Source organism: Arvicanthis niloticus, chromosome 6, assembly GCF_011762505.2.
Source record: "Arvicanthis niloticus isolate mArvNil1 chromosome 6, mArvNil1.pat.X, whole genome shotgun sequence".
NCBI classification, from domain to species: Eukaryota; Metazoa; Chordata; class Mammalia; order Rodentia; family Muridae; genus Arvicanthis; species Arvicanthis niloticus.
The window spans coordinates 15842631-15870547 of NC_047663.1; the positions used below are offsets into that span (position 1 = coordinate 15842631).

Below are 27917 nucleotides of genomic sequence, written 5' to 3' on the forward strand. Positions count from 1 at the left end.
TGGCGTGGGAGGGGCCCAAGGGGGCCAGAAGAGGGTCCCCGTTCCCTGGAATTGGATGCACAGGGAGTTGGGAGCTCCCAGTGTAGGCCCTGGGAGCTGGATCTGGGGTCCTCTACAAGTGCTCCTAACTGCTTAGCTGTCACTGCAGTCCACAAATGCAGGACTTTGATCTTTGCACAGACATCTGAAAGCAAGATGCACATCAGTGTCAGCATTGTCTGCTCTTCACGACTGACGCTCTGGGAAGACGGAAGGAGGAAAGTGTCTCAGGAAGCTATAAAACCCAGAAGCTAGAGAGTGGAGGTGAAGTGTTCTGGGGACCTTAAAATAGAAATCTTGGAATGGTCGTTTCACAGAAAAAGAGAACTAGGTGGTGATGGGGTCGGGGGTGGGGCACTGAAGTATAACGTGATTGCAGAAGAATTGAGATTTTCCTTTAGCTGCAGGACTAGACAAAGTAAAAGAGCATGTTTATGCTTTCCAAGGGTGCAGGGAGGATATTCTATACAAGGACAATTTTAGCAGCAATACAAACCGGTAAATAATTAGTAGATAGTTTCAACATTTCCAAGTGAGCTTCCTGAAGGCACTTGCCTGTGGCATCAGTGCCTGTGAAGTGGACCTGGGAGGATTGGGCGTTTGAGGCCAGCCTTGCTATACAGCAAGTTTCAGGCCAGTCCAGGCCGTAGGAGACCCTGTCTCAAAAACCAGCAGCAGCAGAACATTTAAATATGAGTTCATTTGACACTCCACCTCTACTCTTACAAATGGGCACTTCCAACACACTGGCTCTCATACACAGACCTGTATAGGTGTTTTTTTTTTTTTAAGGCCAGCAAACCTTTTGGTTCTGGGTTCAATCAATCCTTAGTGTCACACAGAACAAAACAAAGGAATTTTCATGGGCCCTGGTCCAGAGCAAGCCCTCCTTAGATACTATCTGCTCTTGGGATGAGGAGGTGGCTCAGTGGGTACCAGCACTTGCTATGCAGGAATGAGGGCCTCAGTTCAAGTCCCCACACCCATGTAAAAGGACAGCCCAGTATGACTCCACGTCTGTAACCCCAGCATCAGGTGAATCCCGAGACCAGTCAGTCTGGCTGAACGGGAGAACTTTCCCTTTAGTGAGAGACCCTGTTTTATGGCAGCCAAGGTAAAAAGTGAGAATAGGGCACAGCCCAGTCACAGCCGACCCCCACTTCCCTCCTCCACCACACACACACACACACACACACACACACACACCCCTACCTATCTACCTCTCTTGGTGTGCATTTTCTCAGGATGCAGGGACTGTCCCATGTGCTGCTCACAGGCTGGGAAACATTGAGTATATGCTCCTAAATTTGACCCTAAAGACATTAAGATGGCCTTCAGAAAGAGAAGGAAGCTTCACTGCTTGTCAGCACGCGTTTTTTCCTAAGAGGTGAAGTAATGGTTTGTGTCTAAAATGGGATTTCCTTTTAACTTCTTGGATTTTTTTTTTTGGATTAATTTTTAAATGTGTGTATAGTTGTGAGTCACCTAATATAGGAGCTGTGAACTGAATTCAGGTTCTGTGCAAGAGCAGCCAGCACTCTTAACCACTGAGTCATCGCTTTAGGCCCCACCACTCAGAGCTTGAAGTGACATTTTTTACCTTTAAAATCTGAAATGATTGCAGCTTCCAGAGAAAAGTGTGTAAGTTCAAGGAATGGTATAGCCTTGGCTTTCTCTCCTCACTACTGTGATCCTGCTTGCTGATCTCATCTGATAGAGCCACTGGGAGCCAGAGGAGCTGACAGGCTGCCATGCCAAGTACTGCACTTGGGTCGGTTAGTGATTTGTTGCTCTAGCTTTTCTCAGCACTGGGAGGCGTGGGCCCACTGGTTTGCTCATGGAGTATGCTCTCAGGGGTGGGGGGTTAGGGAGGTGGAGGTGGTGGGTGGCTATGGTGGTGGTGGTGGTGCAGGTGTGGTATGAGGAGGTGGTGGCCTGGAGTCTAGGATCCTGACAACCCATGGAAAGAGCTCTGGCTTCTAACTCAGGGTTTAAGTGTCTTGGAAGAGGGCTAGTGTGCAGGGCCAGCCCCATCTTGAGGTGGAACATAGTCAAGGCTAGTTTGTTACCTACCGTGTCAGTTTTGATTTTTCTTGGCAAGGGAGGGTATTACCAAACTAGGATGGCTGCTGCCAACTATCAGCTGCCTCGCTGATATAAGTAAATTCAGGGATGCACTTGAGATTTTGAGGCTGAATTAGGTCTTTCTAGATGGTTGGTGTGGACTAGATCCACTGTTTGAACAGCCCTACCCTTCTTTGCCCCTTTCTTATAGAAGCAACTCACATTTAGAGAAGTATAAAATGTAAAATGTCCTCTGAGAGGTGGGCGTGGCGTGCATGCCTTTAATCCCAGCTTCCTTACAAGATCTACTCAAGAAGAAGAAACACAGGGAAGGCACAGGTCAAGCGGGAAAGTCCAGGGAAAATAGAAAAATGAGCAGAGAAAGCATCTGGGACACTTTTCAGAATCAGTTTTTCTCTCAAGGGCAATCAGGGGGCTTGGGGAGCAAGGGTGCTTGCCAGCAAGCCTGAAGACCTGAGGACCCAGCTTTCAGAGGCCAGTTGAGGCTACATGGTGAGAGTCTTAAAATAAAAAAAAAAAAAAAGAAAAGAAAAGAAAAGGAAAAGAAAATGAAAATGAAAATGTCCTTGCTTTTTTTTCCTTTTCCAAAATTTTTTTGAATTAAAACTATTAACTCAGAGCTAGGTTACCAGGCAGGATGTGTGTAATTTCACAGTGACCTTGACAAATTGGGATTACCTTTGAGAAAGGAAACTTCCAAACCTGACTGCTGGATCCAGAGGCTGACTCACTCTCATGCAGGAGTCCCTTGGCAGTAACTGAGCATTGAAGGAAGGAACAGTAGCCACTACCGGCTGTCTATCCTAGAAAGAGAGGACCAGGCAGATGTTACTGGTAACACAGTAACCCAGGTCTGTATGGCTTTGGTTGTTGGAAGCCAGGATTGATAAAAACCAGCTGGAGATAGGAAGGGAAGTTATTATCAGATTAGAAAATTGCAAAAACGCAGGGCGGTGGTGGTGCACGCCTTTAATCCCAGCACTTGGGAGGCAGAGGCAGGCGGATTTCTGAGTTCGAGGCCAGCCTGGTCTACAGAGTTAGTTCCAGGACAGCCAGGGCTACACAGAGAAACCCTGTCTCGAAAAAACCAAAAAAAAAAAAAAAAAAAAAAAAAAAAGAAAATTGCAAAAACAAAAGCCAATTTCAGGGCAGTTATTAGCTGTTAATAAATGCCACAGTGTCTTAAAATAGCTCATCCTTTCTCATTGTCCAGTCTGATTTACTGTCAATTGGTTTTTCATGGCTTAATTAATGAGGCTAGCCCTTTTGGGTTTCTAGAGACGAGATAGTTTCATTGACATTTGGTGTCCCCACTCTCAGCCTGCTGGACGGCTTGTGGAGCTTACGAGAGGGAAGGCGGTCAGCTCCTGTTGGGAGTCTTTGGTGATTTGTTGTTCACGTTCGAACGAAGCCATTGACTTGTTTTCTGTGGGTGGATAGAGTAAAGAAGGCCACATAAATTTTGGAGCACAAACCCTTATTAGAAGCTTCTGCCATTTTAAAATCTACCAGGTCTCTTTATGTAGCCTGGCTGTCCTGGAACTCGCTCTGTGGACCAGGCTGGCCTCAAACTCACAAAGATCTGGCTGCCTCTGCCTCCTGAGTTCTGGAGTTAAAAGCATGCACTACCACACCCAGCGCAGTTTTCTCTCTTACTGAGAGATGAACATCTTTTCGGAGACAGTGGCTCTAATGGAGACGCACAGCCAGGACCTGGGAAAGGCCATCAGCAGAGCAGGCAACATCCTGCTTTCCAGGAATATGGCTGCCAAGCCCAGGCTCACAGAGAGTTTGGCTGCAACAAGCTTTTGTTTTCCCTTAGATGTTTGGGAACATAAACATCTGCATCCCTTACCTTAGCAGCCAGTCTCACTGGAGGAACTGCTAAAGAACAAGTGAAGTTTTGTGTGTCTCGTTGGGCTGCTGTGGCTGGCCTGGAGCTTCCGCTCCTCCTGCCTCAGCCGCCACAGCGCTGGGATCATTCACAGCCACCTCACCTGGCTTTGTGAGGTTCCTCAGCACGCATGCAGCGATGCACATGTAGAGGCCAGAGGACAACTTCTGGGGGTTGGTTCTCCCTTTCCACTGTGTGGGCTCCTGGGATCGAACTCAGGTCCTCAGGCTTGCTGGCAAGCGCCCTTGCTCCCCAAAGCCCCCTGCTTGCCCTTGAGAGGAAAACTCTGATTCTGAAAAGTGTCCCAGATGTTTTCTCTGCTCATTTTTCTATTTTCCCCGGACTTTCCCTCTTGACCTGTGCCTTCCCTGTGTTTCTTCTTCTTGAGTAGATCTTGTAACGAAGCCAAAGGGAGCTCTAGAGTGCCTGAGTAATGGAAAAGGCTGGCACACTTCATATACTCAGGGCCAGTAGCATTTAGAGTCAGCCCCAACACTGGATTTCCTCTTTAATAATGCATTTTCATTTCGTAAGGAAGAATGATGAACACCCAATGGTGGCAGCTTTGCATACCTCCCTGCAACAAATTCAAATGCATCACAGCGCCTGCACACACTCACGCACACGCGCATGCACGAGCACGCATACAAACACACACACACACACAAACACACACACGCGCGCGCGCGCGCGCGCGTGCAAATAAATAAAATGTAAAAAAAGAGATTGCCAGTTTCCCAGGATCAGCCCATGCCTTAGAGAGGGGGCTTCTCTAGGTTTCCTCTTCCTTAGTCTTTTCCCATTTGTTTCTTGGTCAGTTGCAGAAGTGTCAGCTTCTTAGAGGACTTAACTGTCTGTGCATATTGTGTTCCCTGCCAACAGAATAGTGGGCTTGAGAATGGAGCAGCCTTCACATCAGACACCACATGCTGCCCACCCCTCTGCCTTGCCTCTGAGCCCCTTCCAGGGTTGCATGCAATATACAGCATACCATGATCACATCAGAGTCGCTTAAACATATCACTGGCAGGATACTGTCCCCAAGGGACCCTGGTGACAAGGTTAGTTTTCAAATCTAAAGATGGACATCACACTCAATGGAGAGGTCAGTGTGAGACTGCAGCCCCTGAGGTCTGCTGGTGTCTTTGGCAGGAGATGAGTGGGAAAGGCAGTCTGTGTTGGCATTTCAGCTCCTGAGGCTAAAGGCTGTCTGCATTTTGGGCCTGAGTATAATTGAATTTCAGTAGCAGAGGGCACGAGGCTTGGCATTTTTTATGGGGCTAGATTGTGGACTGGATAAGAAGGCCTTTCATTTCTCAGTGCGGCTGGTCACATGCTGCTGGTTCAGAACTGAGCTCTTGGCTCCCGAGGAAGCATCGTGATGGAGCGCAGAGAATAGCTACTGTGGCCAAAACAAAGTAAGACAGAGAGCTGTCTGCTGCTGAGGGAGAGGGTGTGCAGTGCAGTCCAGAATGTGGAAGGCCACACCTGACCAATCCTCTCATGGTGATTGGTGCTGAGGCAGACCGTACCATGTTCCTAGTGTCAGTTGATTGCACTTTCCTGCTGGCCTGTGCAAAGTCAGTTCTGTTGGCCTTGGAGTGCAAGAAGAGGTGGCTTAGCAGAGACCTGAGTTGAGTTGATGTCTGGAACCCAAACCCTAGGCTGGTTCTGGCATACTTGAGTTACCATTGATTTGGGGCTCCTGGAAGCAGCCTTTGCTTACCTGGTCTCACAGTGAGAGGAAATGGAACCCCTATACATGAGCTCCAGTAAGCCTAGGCTGATCCTGGCAGACTGGCACTTTGATCTTACTAAGCCCTGAGCAGAAGTCCAGGTCCATCCTGTTAAGACAAAGAGGACCACAGGCATCCTTGTGTTTAAAGAAGGGCTGTGGTGCCCCAGCCTCTACTAGCTTGCTTTGTGAGATCAAGAAGCGGAGCCAGGCTTGGTCATTGTTTGCAATGGGCCTCTGAAGCTCTGAGGCTTGGCTAGACTGCCTGCCCTGTCTGGTGGCCTGGCATCTGCTTCTCTGGAGGGTCCTGTCTTGGGCTTTCTGGAAGGATAGGGACTTAGGGGAAAAGTTGATCAGAAAGCATCAGAAGTCCCTTTCAGTTGGCAGGTCATGGGCCCCTGGTGGCCTCTGTACAAAACAGCAGTTTTCTCAGCAGGTGCCTGTTTTGTCCCTAAGGTCTGACCTGGTTGCTTCGAGCAGACACCCCAGTGATGTTTCATCCATGCCTTGGGCTTTGCCTAGCCTGACCTTCCACCTCAGCTAGGCCTCTCCACTTCTGTCCTGCGTCCTAGAAGACCAGCTTAACTATTCAGCCTCAAAACTGTGTGCTTTGTCCCCAACGTGTGCCCAAAGTCTCCTTCACCTGGAAGCTACTGTTTCCTATGAAGCAGCCTTAGAATGACAGCCATGTAACAACCCTTGGTGTTGTTACAGCAGCTGACTGAGAATTAGCTAGCACCAAACTTTGTTTTAAAAGTACTCCTACAATTTTCCTTTAAAATTACCCCTGTGAGGGTCAGGAGAGATGACTCAGCAGTTAAGAGCACATATAGAACCTGGGTTCAGTTCTCAGCATCCGTATTATAAGGTGGCATACAAATGTCTGTATCTCCAGCCACAGGGATCTGATGCTTCTGGCCTTCTTGGGCACTTACATGAATATACACAGACCATGTATGCACATAACCAGACACATACATAGAATTGAAAACTAGGAAGAATTACTAGATTAATATGTACTTGATGAGTACATATAAAACTGGGTGACTGTTGAATGGACTGAGCTGGTTCTCAGTTTCTGTTGCTGCTTTTTGTCTTGTTTTCTTTTTAACCTACAGACACGTTGACGTAAAGATAACAGGGAAGAGCTGGGCCTGCCTTTAATCCCAGTGCTCAGGAAGCAGATAGAGCTGCGTCTCTATAGATTCGAGTTCAGTGTGTCCATGTTATAAGTTTCAGGCTAGCCAGGGCTACAATAACGAGACCCTGTTGATAAACAAAACAAACCAGGGAAGAATTGTCCTGGTCTGTAGTGTCCTGGCCTGCAGGCAGAATTTTCCACCTGGTGCCCTATGCTGAGTGTAGGTTGCTGTGTCTGGTTAATGGAGCTCATTATCTCTTCCTGTATTCAGTGCCAATCAGAGAGCCTGCAGGTCACAGAAGAACATGGGCAACTCTGATGCAAAGTCTATGGAAGTAATGTCTCTGAGATTTGATGGTGGAAATGTTGTGTTCATGAGGTGTCTGGGCCCTGACTCTGCTCTTTCTGTCATTGGCAAATTCCCTCAGTCTGGTGATCTAAGAGTATGGTTTCTCATGCTGCCACCCCAGGTTCCGTCTGTGCTCTTGCTGGTAGCATCAGTTAAACAGGAGTGTTTGTCAGAGGACCTAAATGTTGGAATAAGTGAGCAGTGCGGTATTGATGGTCTGTGGTAGGATACTTACCTGTGAGTGGGACTGGGTCAAATATAGTCTACTGTCGCATCTAGCAGGGCAGTGAACAGGGTCTGGGGGACCACCTGAAAGAGAGAATGGGGGAACAGGTGAATGCAAAGAACCATGGCTTGTCTATAGTCTGATCAAACCGTTATTTTAATTTTTTTCATACAGGGGTTATATACACATAGAGGCAGGATGTGGGGAAGGGGATGATGCAGGAGCATAGGTGTTCTCACGGGGAGTACAGATATCTTCCAGAACAGGGTTTTGGCTGGGTGAAGAAGCAGGGAACAGGTCACTATGACTCTGTTTATGATTCATTTGTTCTTATCTGAGCTGGTACTTTTCACCAAGGCTACCTATCCTATCCACGAGACCTATGACTACTTGTTCTTATCCAGGCTGGTAGCTTTCCACTAAGGCTGCCTGTTTACAAGATCTATAGCTATCTGTTCTAGGGTCAGTGTTTACCCACAGAGACCAAGACTTTGTGTTAGCAGGCATGCACGGCCAACTCAGGCCCATGGCCGATTTAGGCCTTCAATATATAAGCAAGGCTGCTCCTGACATCTCCTCCCGTCTCTCAGTATAGAAGGACCATGGTGATTCTAATCTTGTAAAAGCAGGGATAGAGGCCTGACCTCCAGTAATTAAAGGGGACCTTGTAATGGCTCTGGTCTTCCTGTCGTTGTCCAGTGAGCGTAAACAAGTAGGATTTAACATTTGGGAAATGCCCTAGACTCCCATTTTGCAGAAAATACTGAGACAGAGGTTGCGGTTGTAGCTTGTTTGAGTTGTAACTTATTTGAACTCCACAGAGTTAGCTGGGAAAGGAGTAAGTCCGAGAAGCTCTGCTTTGTCCAAGGCAGAGACCCTTCCACTTGCTTGTGATGCCTCTCTAGGACCTGGATCACCTCCCTCCGTGGCCTCTGTGTGTCCTTTAGCAGAGAACAGATGTAGGGAGCCAGCCACAGCATGCGGACATTGGTCTTCATGCCCCTTAATTTTCTGCCCATGCCCACCCTGCCTCACCAGTTCAGAGAACACAGGTGTCCAGTGTTCTCACCCTGCCTGGCCTTGTGGCCTCAGAACTGCTGATACCTGCCCCACATCCTAGCTCTTCTGGTGGCATCTCTGTTCAGCTGTAGAGGCCTGGCATGATACCTTGTGCCCTGTAATCAGCTAGGTGTGGGGCTTACCACTGTCTCTAGTATTTAAGAGTTAAGAGGCTGTGGCAGGAGGATCATGGACTTGAGGCTAGCTTAAGCCACATAGTCAGCTGCACAGTGATGTAAGATATCGTGACCTGCATGTCACAGGTGCACTTGGCATTACCTGCTTGGCTGGCAGCTTTCCAGGTGTCTGCCTTCCTTCCACCTGGCTGTTAGGCTCCAGAAGGGCAGAGAGCCTGTCTCCCTTGTCTTCCCACAGCACTCAGTGGCATTTCATGTTTGCTGGTAGGCTACTACATTGGCACTCAGCTTTCTTCCATGTGAGTAATGGATTCAGTTTTGAGCCAATGCTTGTTCTATGTGAGGCCTCAGTGCCCTGGCCGGATGGCACTTGCTGTGTAAGAACAAGGACAGGTCATGACAATTAGTTTCTAGGTTTCCCTATGTGGCTGTTTTGCCGCTTAACTATAAGGTGGCAGAACAGTGTGGTCACTGTGGGAGACTCAAGGCAGGGCTGCTGTGAACTCACAGTGGAAGCAGGAACCATCCTGGGTTAGCTTTTCATGGCCAGAACACTACTTGTGAAATTTTTATCTGAATAGCCTTAAACTCACCTGGGTGCTTCATTTTGGCTTTGTAGTAGAGAGGGTTGCTGGTAGAAACCAGCCAGTTAGAAAGGAAGGAGTGGTTATTCAGCAGTTGTGAGCAGGACAGATTGTTGGCATTTAGAATGCTGGTGTGTGGTTTGCTCATAAAAGAGAATGCCTAGCTGGAATTTATCTTGTGGAAATTAAACCATTAAACCTTCCAAAGTGTGACGCTGTGGCCATCTGCCATGTAAAAGCATAATCACCATCTAAGTTGAGCTTCTTCTGGTCTTGGAGCTACACGTTGGCCCAGTCACCTGTGGAGAAGCCACTCTCTGACTTCTTTTCCTGCTGTTTTTCTCAGAGCCTGAGCCCTTGCGAAGCCGGCAATGACAAGTCTGAATGGTCGCCATGCCGAGAAAACCATTGACATGCCAAAACCATCAGCCCCCAAAGTGCACGTGCAAAGGTCCGTGTCCCGAGACACCATCGCCATTCATTTCTCGGCATCCGGGGAGGAGGAGGAGGAAGAGGAGGAGGAGTTCAGGGGCTACCTGGAGGAGGGGCTAGATGACCAAAGCATTGTAACGGGGCTTGAAGCCAAGGAGGACCTGTATCTTGAACCCCAGGGTGGCCATGACCCTGCAGGCCCTGCTGTTGCGACGGTCCCTGCAGATGGGCTGTCTGTATCTGAGAGCCCTGCCGTTTTGCCTGTCTCTGAGAACACTGTAAAGCTGCTGGAGTCCGCTGCTCCAGCACTGCAGGTAGTAAGTCCAGTGCCACTGGCTCTGTCTCCAGGGTCATCTTCATCTGGGCCTTTAGCTAGTTCTCCCAGTGTGTCATCCCTTTCTGAGCAGAAAACCAGTTCTTCATCCCCATTGTCTTCTCCTTCCAAGTCTCCCATCCTATCATCCAGTGCCTCGTCCTCCGCCCTCTCTAGCGCAAAGCCCTTCATGAGCCTGGTGAAGTCCCTGTCAACCGAGGTGGAGCCAAAAGAATCCCCCCACCCCCCACGGCACAGGCACTTGATGAAGACTCTGGTCAAGTCTCTGTCCACAGACACTTCCCGGCAGGAGTCGGATACCGTGTCCTATAAGCCCCCAGACTCCAAACTCAACCTGCACCTGTTCAAACAGTTCACACAACCACGGAACACTGGTGGAGATTCCAAGACTGCGCCTTCTTCCCCCCTGACTTCTCCCTCCGACACTCGCTCCTTTTTTAAAGTGCCCGAAATGGAGGCAAAAATCGAAGACACTAAGCGACGCCTTTCTGAGGTCATCTACGAGCCCTTCCAGCTCCTCAGCAAAATCATCGGGGAGGAAAGCGGCAGCCACAGGCCCAAAGCCTTATCTTCAAGTGCTTCAGAACTCTCCAACCTGTCCAGCTTGAACGGGCACTTGGAAAGCAATAATTACAGCATCAAGGAGGAGGAGGGGGACTCGGAGGGGGACGGCTACGGCAGCGACTCCAACACCTCCAGGAACGACCACCCAAAGCCCACCGAGGACGCCTCGAAGGAAGTGGAGCCCAAGGGTTCCCAGGCGAGCAGTCTGAAGGATTTAGGTCTGAAGACAAGTTCTCTGGTTCTTGAGAAATGTTCTCTGTCTGCTTTAGTGAGCAAGGAGGATGAAGAGTTCTGTGAACTGTATACTGAGGACTTTGAGCTGGAGACTGAGGGCGAGGGGAGACTTGACAAGCCCCTCGATATCCCCCTCAAGCCAGAGGTGCTTGCCAGCGATGGCATGGCTCTGGATAGCGAGGATGAAGAGGACTCGGCCACTGAGCACCAGGAGTTACCTGTGAAGACGCTCTGCTTCTTTATAATGTGTGTCTACGCATACCTCATCCTCCCCCTCCCCCACTACATGAGCGGGCTCTTGCTGGGTCTCGGCCTCGGGTTCATGACTGCAGTCTGCATGATTTGGTTCTTTACACCACCAAGTGCTCATAAATACCACAAATCACACAGAGCTCTGCGACACCGGAACACACGATCCCTGGACATCAAGGAGCCTGAGATACTAAAGGTAAGCCTCCCTCCAGCTACTGGTATAGGTGAACCCTAATGGCTAAAGGTGTTTGAATCAAAGGTGTCTGTAAGACTTTGGATCCCTCTGTTGTCCAGGAACCCAAACAACTCATCTGGAAACCTTGTGTAGAAAGCACGTTTTACCTATTTACCAGGCAGCTTTGAAGCTCTCCATGGCCCCAGAGAGCAGCACTTCTAGCTAGTTCCTCTTAGGTCTGCCCATCAATTTGCCAGGTACTTGCTATATTTTGATGATGTCACGGCTGAATGTTGGGATTCTCTACTCTTTGTTTGTTTTTGTTTTGGGTTTTTTTTTGTTGTTGTTGTTGTTTTGTTTTGTTTTTTTGAGACAGGGTTTCTCTGTAAAGCCCTGGCTGTCCTAGAACTCACTCTGTAGACCAGGCTGGCCTCAAACTCAGAAATCCATGTGCCTCTGCCTCTCAAGTGCTGGGATTAAAAGCGTGCGCCACCACTGCCCGGTGGGATTTTATATTTTTATTTTTCAAACACTTTCACTATGTAGCCCTGGCTGTCCTGAAATTTACTGTGTAGACTAGGCTAGCACTCATAGAGATCCAGCTGCCTCTGCCTACCAACTGCTGGAATAAAGGCATGTGTCACCATGCCTAGAAGGATTACATATTTGGAGATTCTGGCATCAGCTTCAATGCTAATAGAATTGCAAGAGAGGGCCAAGAGGAAAGAGGCCAACTGATATCACTTGATGGTCCTCGTTGCTAGCTTCTCTCTATGCACAGTGAAATGTGGACAGAGAAAAAATGTCATCTTTCTGTGAATGCCATGTGTCAGGCTTTGCTGGGTGGGGTGGGCTCATGAGATGATCTTTTAGAATGAATGTATTAGAATTCTATATTTATTTCTCCATATTTACATTTTTCTGGCCATTTTGTGTACTTCATAAGATTTTTAGCATAAAACTATACTTGTCACCCAGCATGTTGATGGTGCATGTCTGTAAGCTAAGCCTTTGGAAGGCAGAGGCAGAATGATCTCTGTGAGTTTGAGACCAGCCTGGTCTAGATAGGGAGTTCCAGGATACAGCTGTATAATGAGACCATCTCAAAACAAAGCAAATCAACAACAGGCAGTGGGGCTGGAGAGATGTGATTGAGAGCAGGTGCCGCTTCTACAAAATGCTTGAGTTTTATGTCCTAGCACCCATGTCAGGCCAGTTCACAACTGCCTTTAACTTCAGCTCCAGGGGATCCCAGGTGTCTGGCCTCCAAAGACACCTGTACACACATGTATGTGCACACACACATGTACGCATATATACACATAATTTTTTAAAATTTAAAATATAAAAATATAATTGTCATTGATATACTTTCTAAGTTATTTGTATACATATTTATATAAGGTGTAGAGTCAGGAACGTTTAAGGGTCACTGCTAGATAATAGTTGTCAAAGTCAACCACAGGATCCCCTGTTGACATTAGATATTTCCATACCCCCACCTCCCCTGCCGCCCCGCCTCCTCTCTTCCTGTCACACATCTCTGCAGAAAAAGCCTATGCCTGCACCTGCATACACATGTATGTGTACACATACATGTACACATACATACACATAATTTTTTAAAATTTAAAATTTGAAAATATAATTGTCATTGATATACTTTCTAAGTTATTTGTATACATATTTATATAGGGTGTATTTATATCTCAGACTTCCTCTGAGAGCCCCTTGTTGCCCTTACAGGTGTTCAAGACTGATTCTGTTTTCTTGGAGTAGTTTTGAACATTATTGATCATAACCTTTAGCTCTCTTCAAAACAGGCTTATTTGGTCTCTGTTAAATTTCTAGATCCCCCCCCCCCTTCTGTCTAAATAATACAACATGATCTCTCTTTATTGAAAAAGAAAAAATAAAGACAAACAAAAAACAAGAAAGGGAAGCTCTAGCTGGAGTGGATGGAGGGGCTCTCGCCAAGATTCTGTCTGTCTTTTCTAGTCTCTTTGCCTTCCGTCTGTATCCCAAAGGAAGGCACGGGAAACTCAAAGAGAGAAGTCCTTATCAGACCATGTTGGTGTGTCAACGGGCTCTCTTCTGGTCTGGAGTGTAGTGTCTGTGTCACATGTGCTGACTCGCACACTTGTCGGCATCTGTTCGTCACGTGTGTTGCAACCTGACCTCTTCACGCTTCCCCGACACATTTTCCTGTGAGACTGTTTTTTTTTTGAAGGGAAGCTGGCATTGGCTCCTGAGGATGTGACACCCTTAGCTTAGCTTGAATATGTGGAGCAGAGGAAAAGTGACTCATACATGGTGGCTCCACTCTTGAAAGGGTGATGCTGTGACCACCTGATCTACACATTCTAAGTGGCCTAGTGCTAACTTTAGCCAGAGAGAGAGAGAGAGAGAGAGAGAGACAGAGAGAGAGAGAGACAGAGAGAGAGAGAGACAGAGAGAGAGGAAGGAGGAGGAAGAGGAAGAAGAGGAGGAGGAGGAGAAGGAAGAGGAGGAGGAGGAGGAAAGAAAAGAGGTGCTATGTCGGTCCCAGAACTACTGAATGACAGAGATGTTTGTTCCAGAAAGATTTTAACTTTAAAACAGACAACCTCAGTGTTGACTAGTCAGCTGTGGGTTGACAGTTTACCAACTACCCAGAGGGTGTGACATTACAGTTTTGTTTAAATGTCACTACAGTTGGCCTGCTTTAATCCGGTGAGTGGAGCAGTAAAGGCAGGGTGCTAGGTGTGGGTACATTGTCTCATTTGCACTGTATCACAACCCTGTTCAGCTTGGGTATGTGCTTGTGAAGGAAGGGAGGCCCAGAGACTGTTACTCGTCCATGGCCATGTGGTCTAGTGTGATTGAGTCTGTGTTCTCTTGCTAGCGATATAATACCCCAGGCTAGGTAATTTAGAAAAGGGTACCAGATTTAGTGGTACCCACTTATAATTTCAGCATCTGGGAGGCAGAAGCAGGATGCTTGTAACTTTGAGGACAGCCTGGGCTGCATTCTGAGACCCTGTCTCAGCAAAACAAAGGAAAGGTGTTGTTTTGGCTCATGGTTCTAGCCCAAAGTTGAGGGGTTTATCTGATAAAGGCTGTCTTCCTGGCAGACTGCTGAGGCACAAAGGGTATCATGGCTGGTGATAGGGACACTGTGAGCATATGTTCTCTGCCTTCCCTGTCTTCTTTCTTGGGCTTCTACCCTGGTGACAGTGATATCTAGAAAGGGGGACACCAGGAGCTTGAGAGGAGGCTTAGTTGTGGGTGCTCCTGCAGAGGACCTTGGTTCTGTTCCCAAACCCAGATGGATGGCCACTCACAGCTGTTTGTAACTCCAGTCCCAGGAGATATAGTGCTCTCTTCTGTTCTCTGAGGGCACTAGGCATGCATGCAGACAAAACACCTATACACATAATAAATACAATAAAGAAATCATTCAAAAATTAAGTGTAGAAAAAGAACACTGCTATTGTTTAAAAGAGTTTGGAGTTTATTGCAAGATACAAATTTCAAATGCAAACAACTCGGGAGCTTGGTTTTTCTGAGTGAGATCCCCCTTGGGGATCATTTTTACAGATATGGTGCTTGAAAACACTCATCAACAGTGACAAAATTTAGACACAAGTGTGATAAGGAAAGGGAAATGTCCTGAGTCAGCTTTGGCCATCCATCTTGTGTTCTCAGTGGACTTGTGGTCTCTACTCTCCAAATGAGTCAGGCTCATGCCAGCTTGGCTTAAACATGGGAGCTTGTCTCCTGAGCGTATACCAGCCGAATGTGGGTGATGTAGGCAGTGGGTGGCCCCCTGTACTTGTCAATTCAGGGTCCTTGAGCTTTTGCTGTTCTGTTCCTCCACCTAGGGCTCAGCCAGCTTCTTAAAGGATAGTAAATACCTTAGGCTTGTGAGCAGTATAGTCTTTGCAGCAGAGGAACAGCAGCAGAGAGCAGAGCAATGGGTGGTGGTGTGCCCAGTTGGCCAACCTGGTCATAGGTCTGACAGGTTCTCTCCTGCAGTGCTTTGGCAGAAAGGAAAAGCATGCTTGCTTAGATATCTAGACCCACAAGTGACATCTTGCATCCTTCCATACTCTGCTGGGTGAGTTTATTTACACAGGCCTCTTAAAGTGAAAGGGCCTTGGCCCAGCAGCTTCTACCTCGCCTGAGCAGACTTCGAAGCTGTAGTCACATTCAGATTGTCTGGCTTCCACTGTGTTCTGTGTGCTTCATGAAGGCATAGGTTGGGTTCATCAGCTCATCCTTGTATCCTCAGTACCTCCAATACCACCAATGACAAACAATAGAATTGCGATAGGCATGGGATAAATAATGGATGAATGATTGGGCCCATGAATGAGTAAGAGTTTAGCCAGTGGATCAGTATTTGTTCTCTTTTCTGTTCCTGAGACTATGTGACAGAAGCAACCAAAGGGAGGAAGGATTTGTTGGGGTCCACAGTTGTGGGGTGCTGTCCATCATGGAGAGGAACTGACTGGTTTGCTGGTTTGGTTTGGTCCATTGTAGTGGGAGCATGTGATCACACAGCAGTGCACAAGAAACTGGACATGTGCTAGAAGTGGGTGGGACCAGGCTGTAAGCGGCAAGGCTGGTCCCAAAGGCCTACACCAGCCAGCTAAGCACAAGTCCTCCTTTGCTTCTATGCCTGTGATGTGATACAGGAGTCAGACACTGGTTTCTTTATAAATCAGACCTGTTGCCATGGTTTGGTCAGTTTGCCCCTGCTGAAATGCAGGTTGAAATGAAATTTTCAATGTGGCTGTGTTGCGATGATTAGAAGCTGGGCTTGGTGGCAAATGCCTGTAGTCCCAGCACGTGAAGCCCTAGGGAGGTGTGGGCAATAGAGCAATAGTTCTAGGACAGCCAGGGCTAAAGATCATTCTAAATACATAAAGGCCAGTTTAGAATACATGGGGTCCTATAGTTCATACCTGTAACTCCATCACTTGAGAGGCAGAGAGGTAGGACCATCACAAGTTCAAGGCCAACCTGGGCTATATAGAGAATTTTAGACCAACCTAGACAAATAGCAGGACCTTGTGTTAAAGAGGGGAAGAAGGTAATTGGATCATGAGAGCTTCATCCTCATGATAGGATGAATGTAGCTTTTGTAAGAGTGGGTTAGTTATCAGGAGAGCAGATTGCTCTAAAGCCAGCAGATACTGCCCCCCTTGTCTCTTGAGCAGATGTCTTTCTTCTTCATGACCCTGCCTCCCTTTCTCCCTGACTCCTGGGTGGAGCAGTACACCCTTCCCCACCCTGGAAGCCGGAAAGGTGTGACACCGTCTTGGACTTTACCTCTGCAACTAAATAAATTTGCTCTTTAAAAAGTGCCCTGGTTCAGCCACCCTGCTACCCTTGATGCTTAGGAAGCTAAGGGCAGAGAATTCAATTTCAAGAACTACGTGGGCTACAAAGTGAATTCGAGGTCAATCTTGATAACTTAGTAAGAAAAATACTTGTATGTCAGAGGGTCCTAGGTTCAACCTCCAATACCACCGATTAAAAAAAGATATAATAAATAGATAAGTTACGCAGATTGAATATTTTGTTATTAGCAGTCGAAACAGACTAAGACATCTGTGAACCTGTGTCTGGTGAGTAGAAATATCTACTTTTGAATAGTTCAGTGAGAGCTATGAATTAGCTGGTTTACATTCTTTTCCATGTATGTGATACTAATTAGCTTCTGTAGAGAATGAAGTGATATAAATATGAAAACTTAAAACACTCTCCGAGCCTCCCAGTAGGTCATAATACCTGCTATTACGACCTCTAACACATATGTCAGTCCCTAGACAGCCAGGGATGGCCAGCCTCTTGACATTGCAAAAGGACTTTGTCATCTACAAATGTGTTTAAGCCACACTCACAGCTATCCTGGGGCACTAGGTTGGACACACCTATAAGCCACCTCCATCTGTGAACCACAAACCAGCTGAACTGGAGCTGGGTTGCTTAAGACTATTTTAGCATTTGAGAGCCTGACACTTGAGGATACAAGTTCAAGGCCAGCTTGAGCTACCTCGGGAAACTCTGTCTCAACAAAAAATAGACTATTGGAGTAAAACAGATGCTTTTAAGCTTCTGGTCATGGAGATTGTCACTGATGGTAGGAAGTGAGTTAGGAAATGCGTAGAGCCTTTGTAGGACAGGGTGTAGCTCCAGTATTGGCCCTGTGAACAATTTAAGGAACACAACAGTATCCCTTCTCTGTGATTTCACTTTGTGAGAAGGGAGCGAAGAGGAAAGATGTTCTGTGCTTTCTCTGGGTAAATTTTGAGTCACATATACACTGTTGACATTTATATTCAAGCAAGATGCTGAAGGGCTAGTGAGCTGGGTTAGCATGTAAGATCACGTGTTGCCAAGCCTGACAACTTAAAGTCCACGTGGGGGAGGGGGAGGGGGAGAACCAGCCCCTGCAAGTTGTCTTCTGACTTTCATGTATGCACCCGGTTCTCCACATACATGTATACACATACACACAATAAATAAAAATGTTGAGACACAGAACATGGTGCTGTAACAGTGAATATGGAGTCACTAATCCAAAAGACCAGTCTGCAGCCAGGTAGTAGCTATTGTCAGAGACTACTGTGTCTGTGTAGAACCACGATACACCACCATTAACTCTTAGCCCAACTGGCCATCAGCCATACTGACTGGAGCACAAGCATTCCTGTGCCTCTGTGGGACCCATGAATTGACACTAAGGCTACAGGAGGACTCCGGGGACCAGAGCACTCTTGTTTTAAAGTGTGAGAATCAGGCAAATGAGAAGCAGCCGGAGGAGCAAGGCTGCCTCAGGCACCCAGCCCAGTGACACATAAGCATGAAGGCAAGAGCCGTAACCCGTGGGCTGGGTAAGCTAGCTCTAGGCAACTTCCCCTGTGCCATAGCTCCCCTATCATCACAGCACAGATCCCCTCTTGGGCATATGCTTCTGGAGTGGCCAGCTAGATGTCCTGGATGGCAAGCCTTAGTGATGAGTCAGCCCTTAGGATGGCTACTGAGCATTCCTAACCAAACGGGATGCTCTCCTCTGAGCATGCCCTGTCACTTGGCCAGGAGCACATTTCACTCAGCTCCACTCGTGTGCCAACTTTCCTACTTATTTATAATGAAGAACTTCCTCAAGATTCCGTAAGGTTCTTAGATTTATGTTTGAGTGTGACTCAGATGCAGTCTGGGTTATATGTATGAGCAAGTTCTTATCTGACATAAATTACCAACGCGCAGAGCCGTGGGCTGTCACTTCCAGAGGGAAAATCTGTCTAGAAGCTTGGCTAAAATTACATTCATGCCTTTGTAGAGATTAATGAAGATGACTTTTGGAAAACCTTTCTTTGGGAAAGTTAGATATAATAAAAGGGACAGATCATTTTAATAATTAGGTTCCCTAAAATATAGGCTTGGGTTTTGATATATAAAGGAATAATTGAGCCACGAACAATGGTTCGTGCCTGTAATCCCCACACTCATGAGGCAGGAAAATCAGGAGTTCAGGGGCAGCTTTAGCTACATTACAGGTTCAAGGCCAGCCTGGGCTATATTAGACCCCGTATCAAAAACAAAAATCAAATCATAACAACAAACACCAAGAGTAATTTTGAAGTCAGACATGGTGATGCCCGCATCTGGGAGACTGAGGGAAAAAGATCTTGAGCTAGAAGCCAAGATAGTCTCAAAAACTCAAAAGCTGAGAACGAGAGAGATGGCTCAGGCGTTAAGAGCTCTTCCTACTCTTCTCGAGATCATGCTTTCAGTTCTCAGCATCAGACTCCAAGAGTCACCTGGAACTCCAAGAGATCTGACATACTTTTTTGGCCTCTGTGAACACCTGCACACATGTAGCACACACGCACACACACGCACACACACACGCACACACATGCACACACAGACACACACACACAGTTTTAAAGGAAGTCAGGTGAGGTGCTTCAGTGCAGGGGCCTCACATACAAGCATGCTCTGTGTTTTAAAGTTGGTTAAAGGGAACTGTATACAGTATTCTTCCTGAATTCTACAGAATCAATGTGGTTAATAATGACAGGTGATCCCAATATTTAATTTTTGGACTTTTACTTTTTAACTTTTATTATAAAAACAAGCATATCCGGAAATAAAGAGACATTAATATAGTGATCCCTTCCCATGTACTCAGCACCAACTGACAGTAACATTTTGTTTTTCTCCCTCCCTCCCTCCCTCCCTCCCTCCCTCCCTTCCTCCCTCCCTCCTTTCCTCCCTCCCTCCCAAAAGTCCATCTTGGTTGGCTTTTAACTAATTCACTGTGGCCTGACCTCGGGTCCACACAGATTCACATGCTTCTGCCTCCAGAGTGCTGGATTAAAGGCGTCACCACCACTCCCAGCCTCTTGCCAATTTTTAGCTCACTAGTTTACCTTGTAACTAGCTGTTAATCTGGTCCAACACATTGCATCCTAAAAATTCTTGAGTTCTGGATGTTATCCTAAGAGCATCCTCTTTGCTTTTGTTCTGGGTATCATCTGTGGTGTAATGAAAGAGGCTGTGGGTGTTAGGAGCCAAGGACTTCTCAAATTGTGTGTTCTGAATAGTAAGACATTTACTATAAAAAACGCCACCTAAGTTTTCACCTCCAAGTTGATATTTAATATATAAGAAAAATACAAGCTGGGCATGGTATTAGAGGTTGAACTTGTAGTACGTGGGGAGCTGAGGAAGGAATACCACAAGTTCAAAACAAGATACAAATCCACAGTGAGTTGTAGGCCAGCCTGGACTAAGAGTGAGACTGTCTAAAATGAACCCTGTCCTCTTCCCTTCAGAAGTGAAGAATCCTTTGTAGACTAAAGTAGAAACTTCTAGTTTCTTTGGAAAGTCAGTTATGTCAAATGATACTTTGCTGAGGCGCCCAGGTGAAAGGAAGTCCTGCTAAAGGACACGGGAAAGAATGTTTTCCTGAAGCAGACACAGGTGAAAGGATGTTTTGATATAGCAAATACGAAAGGACCCTTAATGACGGAGTATAAATATGACCCCGCAAACAGTGGGAGAGGAGCACTGAGCATTGGTTTGGTTTGCTCCGCCTCGCTATTCTTCACTAACAACACACATGTACTGGTTCGCCTTACATAGCAGGTTGAGCTCAACTTGTGATACTGCTGACATTGAGAGAAACTCACCCAAGAACTGCTCCTGAGGTGCCTATGGCAGCTTCCTCCTCCTCAGCCTCAGGCCAGGAGGCAAGCCTTCTGGTTTCTTCAGTATTGAACTACAGCTGCTGCTGGTTCGTGCCTGGTGTCTGTCTGCCTAGAGGACTGGTCTGCAGCTGCTGACTTGTATTTGGTGTTTGATACTGAACTGCTGCCAAAGATTGAGTTTGCCCCCAAAGACTGTTGCTGAACAGGTCCACTTCCTCCATATCCTAATAACCTTTCTCTTCCACTACATCTGCTGGGTAGTGGGCTAGAGGAGAGGTTGAACCCTTATTAAAAGTAGGTTGCAAACAATTGATGCCTACAGTAGACTGATCTTACTATATAGTCATTAGCCTTTCAGGACAAGTTTGCTGTAACCCAAAGTGTTTCCAGGGCACATGCACATGAGTATGTGTGTGTGTGGTGTGTGTGTTAAATGTGTGTGATGTGTGTGTTTAGTAAGTATTGTATGTGTGTTCAGTGTGTGAGTGTGTGTGTTGAGTTTTTGTTGAGTATGTATGTATTAAGCATGAGTGTGTGTTAAGTGTACATATATGTGTGTATTCAGTGAGTGAGTATGTGCTCTGTGTGAGTGTGTATATATGTATTGTGCACACATGCGTGCAGGTGTGTGCAGTGTTGGAGGCCAGGCCACTGTTCTTAGCTCACTGCTTTGTTTTGTAGCTTCTCTCAGTGTTGTCCAACAGGTCCAATATTTCTTCTGATGATACTGTCAAGAAGAAAATATTAGCTTTTAGTATTTATTTGTATTTTTGCTCTTTCTAGGCAAAAAAGTGACTAAGCTTTGTGATAGTTGGCATATAGATGATCATATATATCATATATGTATATATGATATATATGTGTGTGTTCACATACTGACCACACATACATACACACACACACACAAAACTTTGGCCATAAACATCAGAAATTATCTATTTGATCTTGAAATGCAGACTTACATCCATTATCACTAACAGTAAGCGTCACTCTGAGAGCATATATGGTGCCTTAGGTTGTCAACTAAAGACAGGATGAGGAGAGGCAGGGGGATATCTCAGTCGATAAAGCGCTTACTTCACAAGCCTGATGACCCCAGATCTGCAGAACCCAGGTAAAGGTGTGAGGGGAGAATGGACTCAGGCTGTACACGCACACGCACGCCTGCGCACACACAATATGATCTGATATTTATTATATATAAACATAATAAAAGCAAAATTAGAAAGCTTAAAAGATAGCATGACAATATAGTAAAAATTGACAAAAAGGCTAGTTTTGTCCTCTCCTGCTCAGCTTCTCTTATTTATCATGTGACATGTAGATAAAGATATATAGGGTTGGTAGGTAATCAAAAATTGCTTGACTGATAGAACAGGCGATCTGGAAAGCTTGGGGCTACTTGTTTGCTCATCTATTATTAACAAGCCAGTGTTGAAGTTATATGACCTGATGTTTATTATGTATGAATATAAATAGAGCCTTGGTTATCTCAGTGGTTCATCTGAGATCATTTAATTTGTCTGCCTAATTTTAGAGTTGCTTATCTTCTACACTATTGCACTCTGCCAGTGACTATAATTTAAACTGCATGACAATTGAAAACTCACCTGAGCTTGGGAGATGTTCCTGCGGAGGATAAAAGGCCCAGATAAAGGTCATGTCCCACAGTTTGTGGCTCAGCTATGACTCCAGTGACCCCAGCCGTGGGCTGTGAAGGTGACCTTGAAGCAGTCAGGGAGGATTCGGACAGTACTGTTGCTGTCCCTTCCTCATTCTTTGGAGTGTCTTTGGGTACCATGTATTTTAAATATTGGCTGTCTGCTTGAGGCTGTCATTCGTAATATAAGTTTTGTGTCTGCAGGTCTGCTTTGTCTTTCCTTGGGTAAAGTTAAAATTGTGCCGAAGTTCTTCCTTGTTCTCCAACCCTGCGATCTTTGATGCTCTCTTATTAGGTGACTCTGGTTCCCGAGCATCAATAGCTCAAAAGGGGCTAAACTCAGTAAGTACAAAGTCCTGTTTGTGTGGTATTTGTGGGCAAATGAAATTCAGCCACCTGTGCGTACACTTCAGAGGTGAGTGTCCGCAGCAGTGGCCTCAGCCCTGGCTTCAGCCGCTTTTCTCTGGGGCTTCTTTTTTAGTAGATAAAAGGATGAGCAGGGATCTGAGTGACAGACAAGTCCAGGAGCCAGCACAGCCATGGGGTAAAAGCTTGCTACACCGAGGACTCTGATCACTTCCTGGGGCCAGAGGACCAACTCTGTCCTCTGGCCAGCTCCTCATCCAGCTGAGCACAGGGCACTGGCCTTGAACTCCTCCCTGGCACTCTGATTGTTACAATGGTAGCTCCTCCAGACTTTATTATTTTGCAAAAGGTTAATTGTAGCTTTTAATCTTTCCCAGGATTAAATGGGCCTCTTTATAGATTGTGGTTTGTACTTCCAGCCAAACGTGGCTTCTGAGTCCAGCAGAGAATTGAAGAGAAACCCTTGACCTTTTCTAAACACTGTCCCAGGTCCAGACTGCAGGCCAGACAGCTGCCGCCTGTGACTGGTCATTGTTCCAGTGGCATGCACAGTCTCCATTTAAACAGTTCCAGGTTCAGTTAAAAGCAAGGCTGTGTGACATCTCAGTGGTGTGTGTGTAATGACGGCGGGAGGACCTTGGAATGCGACATCCCCTGTGTGTGTCTCTTCATACCCACTCCCATGCTTGTAACAAAACCAAGCTGGAGAAATACCTCACTCGTTAAGTTTATGGTTAAGAATGTTAGAACAGTGCACAGGGGACAGTGGGGAAGTGGGCAGCACATGGAGGGCCATGCTGCTCTGAGCACTGTGTATCTGACTGCTCAAGTCTAGAGAGTTCACATGTAGCCTAACCCAGGGTGTCAGTCAAGTACCTGGAGAATTTGGGTCGGCTCATGGTAAGAAAAGGTGATTAGGTTTGTGCGTGGAGATTGAGTTTCACAAGAGAGTTTGAAGTATTGTGGTGTCTCAGATGTAGACTTGGGGGTCAGGCTGAATTGATTCCGACCAGCATCTTGGTCTAAGCCCGGGCTTGTCTGCCCCAGGTTCCTGTGTAATACGGCTCCAGCAGCAGTTCCTGTCGCTCCAGGATTCTTATTTTCTTACTCTGCAGTTTGCTGCACTTTTACTTTGATTCCTCTCCTTGAGGACAGTGGTGGAGTCTCCTCCTTGCAAGTAATAGTTGAGCGTGTTCCTTTGTGGGTCTCCAGGAGTGCAGCAGAACTTATGGGCTGGGCGGGGGTTGGAGCAGCCTGCCCGGCTCTGAGTTGTAAGGATTTCATTTAACCCTCATAGCTGTTTTCTGAGTCAGGCTTTGTTCATATGCTTGGTCAAGAGACATTGCTGGTACTGAGATGTGCCTTGTTCTCCCTGCTCTGTGGAGTTGGCCGTTTAGTAAAAGCAATCAAAACAGAACAGAGAAGGCGTCAGCTTTGCTTTGACCTGAAGGGTGGCAAGGCACTGCCTAGACTATCTGGCAGTGTCATGGGGTCATGACTGGAAGCCACACCTCAGTCAGCTAGGTCTGAGGCCAAGTCCCAGCTGTACCAGTCTCCGTCAAGAGGCAGGTCGTTCACCCGGTTTAAGCTTCGTTTCAAATGTGGTTGTAGGAAATTGGTGAGGGTAAGCCACGTGGTACACATGAAGCTCAGGGACACGATGAGAGCCTGGGTACCAGGTGCTGCCGTGAGGATCCATTGGTATTTCAAACCCTGCTTAAGACTGTTCTTCTTACTGTATGAATTATGCTCCCGGAGTTCTGTCAGCATGGAGAAATGTGGTTTATACACAGAGTATGAGTTGGGGTAAGGAAAGCAGGAAGCTGTGCTGAGCCCTTTTACAGGATGGAAAAGTGGGGGTCCGAGGACTGAGCAGCACCCATGTTGTTGGAGGTGTTGGAGACTGGATTGGGACCTGAGCCACCAAATACTTTGGAAGTCTTGCTGACACTGTGGGCGGCCAGGGCGTTTTAGCTGCAGTCTTACCCAGAATTAAATATGAGCACATAGGGTCTCCTAAAGCTAACAATAGTTGTCCACAAGTGTGTGTGTGCTATTGAGTCTTGATCCTAGTGGTGTGTGTTTGTTGTTGGGAAGCTGTAGACTTTAGCCTCAACTTCATCTGTTGAGCATAATTAAAGGAAGAAGGCATTTCGGGAAGGAGGAGATCTGAAGATGAAAGGGAAGGAAAAAAGAGGAGACCATAGTAGCTGGGAGTCTGGGGAGGTGAGGGCGAGGGATGCTGGCCTGGGTCAGACTGGACAGACCTTGGAGCAGGCTGTACCCAGGGAAGTCATGGCTGGGCTCCTTGCCTCTGCCACAAGAGTGGTAAGGTTCTATGGTTTGATCTGTGTAGTTAAGCCTCCAGCTCCTTTCCTTTTCGTTCCTTTGAGTCAGGTTGCCCTGGTATTTGTCGAGAACATGGAGTGTGGCCTGTATCTGTCAGAGCTGTCAGCAGAGGCTAGCTGCTTACTCATCCCTGAACTTTGTTCCTGCTGAGTGGAGCCAGAACCAGGGAGGGGCCTGCTCCTCGGGCTCCTGGGCTGAGCTCCTGCGCTGTGACAAACCAGCTTCTGGAAGCTTTATGGGGAAGGTTGGCTTTATTCACCAGGAGCTTTGTTTACCATATTACACAGGAACAGACCTGGAAGAGAGCTGATCTGCAGGTCCTTAGGGCACAGGGTAATGGCAGCATTCCTGACCTGTGCACAGAGCCAGTGCCGAGCCCAGCTCTCACACCTTTGGGGTGTTGTCTTATTTTCCAATCTGAAAAGCAAAGAAATAAGCTAAAAACCTGATAGTTTTCCCACAGATGAGTGTGTAAAGAGAGGAATACATTTGGAGAAGCCTCTACTCAGTGACCGAAGTGGGGCTGATTTTGAAGCCACATAGAATTGTCGATAAGCTGAGTACAGCAGTGTATGTATCTAACCTGGGAACTTGGCAGTGCAGACCTGTAAATGCTGGAGAGGTGGAGGTAGAGGCCAGGCTGGCGTACATAATAATCTCTCAAAACACAAGTGAAAGAAGAAACCTGTCACCAAAATCCTGGCATGCAAAATCCATCAGGAGTTTACAGGCCTTTAATCCCAGCACACTCAGGAGGCAGAAGCAGGAGGAGTTCTGTGAGTTCAAGGCCAGCCTGGTCTACAGAGTGAGTTCCAGGACAGCCAGGGCTACACAGAGAAACCTTGTTTCAACCCTTACCCTCAGAAAAAAAGAAAAGAAAGAAATTACTTTTCCCCCATGCTGAGTTGGGAGGAGGTGGAGACTCTTGTGTCCCAGATGTAGTCCCCCCTCACTGTGTTTGCATCCACTTGTGACAAGCCTGCATATGTCAGGGTGGTGGAGGCCCTTGTGCTCAGCACCAAGTCAGCCTAATTATGGTCGGTGCCAACAAGCAGCTAGGGGTGTGCAGAGGGGAAACCCAGCCATACAGTGGCTAAAGACTGTGGCATGGACTCTCAGGCCAAGGATGTCATCAGAAGTACGTCAAGTGCAAGAATTGAACACAATGTTGGCTGCTTAACAAAAGAGAAATTACAGAGAGAATATTCTCTGGGCATAATTAAGCTAGAAGTCAGTAACAGAAAGATATATATATATATTTTTTTTTGTTGTTGTTTTTTTTTTTGTTTTTTGAGAAAGGATTTCTCTGTGTAACCCTGACTGTCCTGGAACTCACTCTGTAGACCAGGCTAGCCTCGAACTCAGAAATCCACTTGCCTCTGCCTCCCAAGTGCTGGGACTAAAGGCATGCGCCGCCACCACCCGGCAACAGAAAGATATCCTAAGTTATCAAAATTTTGAAAATGGAACATACTTCTAAATAGCTTGTGGGAGGGTAATTAGAAAATGTTTCCATTTGCATGAGATAAGAAATCCAGCATGTAACAAATTTTATCGTATGTAGGATTTAGAAGGAAACTTAGCAGTAGTAGAAGTGTGTGTTCAAACAGAGAAGCTTTTGAGAAAAGTTCAAAGTACTGCCAGGGCCGAAAGAAGGCTGTCACTACAGACTCTTCAGACACTGAAGAGAGGAGAGAGGGCCACAGGCTCCTGCAGCACGGGTGTGAGGCCCAGACTGAGACTCTCCAGCCCACCTAAGAACAGAAAGGTGTGGCTGCCAGCCTAGCCCCAGGGTCGGGGAAAGACCCTGTGTCAGATAGGGCAGGCAGCGAGCATCTTCTGATATTTATACGACTGTATAGCCCGACCTGGACACAGGCAAACCCCTCACACGTGCAAACCCAAAAGTTACAGTCAAATACCACAAAGTTGAGAACTTAGCTGAAAATCGGTTCTTCAAAATACCCCTTGGTTTAATAGTTCTTAAGAACAAATAAATTCTTAAGTATGCCTGTCAGTGGTAGTGCACTGAGATATCTTTCCATCCCCTGCCTAACTCATTTTATGATACTTATTAATACCAAAAGGTATTATATGAAAACTAGATTATTTACCACCATAAATTTAGAAAGACATTAGCAAACCAAATTGAACAATATAGAAAAAGGATTTGGGGTTCAAGGTAAACCTTCAGTAACAGAGAAGTATTTCACTCTGGATCCTATCCTCAACAACAACAACAACAACAACAACACACACACACACACACACACACACACACATACACGCGCGCGCGCGCGCACGTAGATGGGCCAGTCAGTGTTGGCACACACACCTTTAATCCCCACACTGGGAGGCAAAGGTGGGCAGATGAGTTTAAGGCCAGCCTTGTCTACAGTGCGAGTTCCAGAACAGCCAGGGCCACACAGAGAAACCCTGTCTCTAAACAAACAAATAAAAGATGGGGTGGTGGAGATGGCTCTGTAAGTAGAATTCTTGCAGCACAGCAGGAGGACCCTTATCTCTCCCACCTGTGTTAAAAAGTGCTTGTCACGGGAAGTGTATTTCTACAGCTCAGTACTGGGGGCCAGAGGCGGACAGATCCCGTCTAGATGTCATTCTAGATGAACGGGAGCAGATTCCAGGTTCAGCGAGAGACAGTGTCTCAAAAGTGTAAGGCGAAGACGTGGCTGAAGACTACACATCCCATTCTTACACTCACACAGGAATGAAGGAAGGAAGGAGGGCTGGAGAGATGGCTCAGCGGTTAAGAGCACTGGCTGCTCTTCCAGAGGTCCTGAGTTCAATTCCCAGCAACCACATCGTGGCTCACAACCATCTGTAATGGGGTCTGATGCCCTTCTCTGATGTATCTGAGGAGAATGACAATGTACTCACATAAAAGAAATAAATTTTTTTTAAAAAAGAAAAGAAGGAAGGAAGGAAAAACAGACAATGTCTGTTTGTTTGGTTTGGTTTTTCAAGACAGGGTTTCTCTGTATAACTTTTTGGCCTCACAGAGATCTGCCTGTCTCTGCCTCCTGAGTGCTAGGATTAAAGGCATGCATACCTGCCTCGTCTGGCTTAAGAGTT

The 27917-nt window shown here is 46.7% G+C and overlaps 1 protein-coding gene and 1 long non-coding RNA gene across 4 annotated transcripts in view; one reads left to right on the plus strand and one right to left on the minus strand.

The window, feature by feature from the left end:
• Window positions 1–27917, plus strand: part of Tex2 (testis expressed 2) — a 110878-nt gene that overhangs the window by 32449 nt on the left and 50512 nt on the right. For all 3 annotated transcript variants that reach the window (XR_013110973.1, XM_034505931.2, XM_034505932.2), the window contains exon 2: window positions 9596–11261. Coding sequence is in view for 2 of the 3 variants with exons in the window: in XM_034505931.2 (XP_034361822.1) it covers window positions 9621–11261 (1641 nt within the window). In the remaining variant the exon portion in view is untranslated. The remainder of the gene's footprint in view (window positions 1–9595; window positions 11262–27917) is intronic.
• LOC143442636 (uncharacterized) lies at window positions 3432–8938 on the minus strand. The gene is made up of 3 exons (XR_013110974.1): window positions 8808–8938; window positions 7479–7552; window positions 3432–3550 (listed from the first exon to the last, which is right to left on the minus strand). It is a non-coding gene; the product is annotated as an uncharacterized LOC143442636 (long non-coding RNA).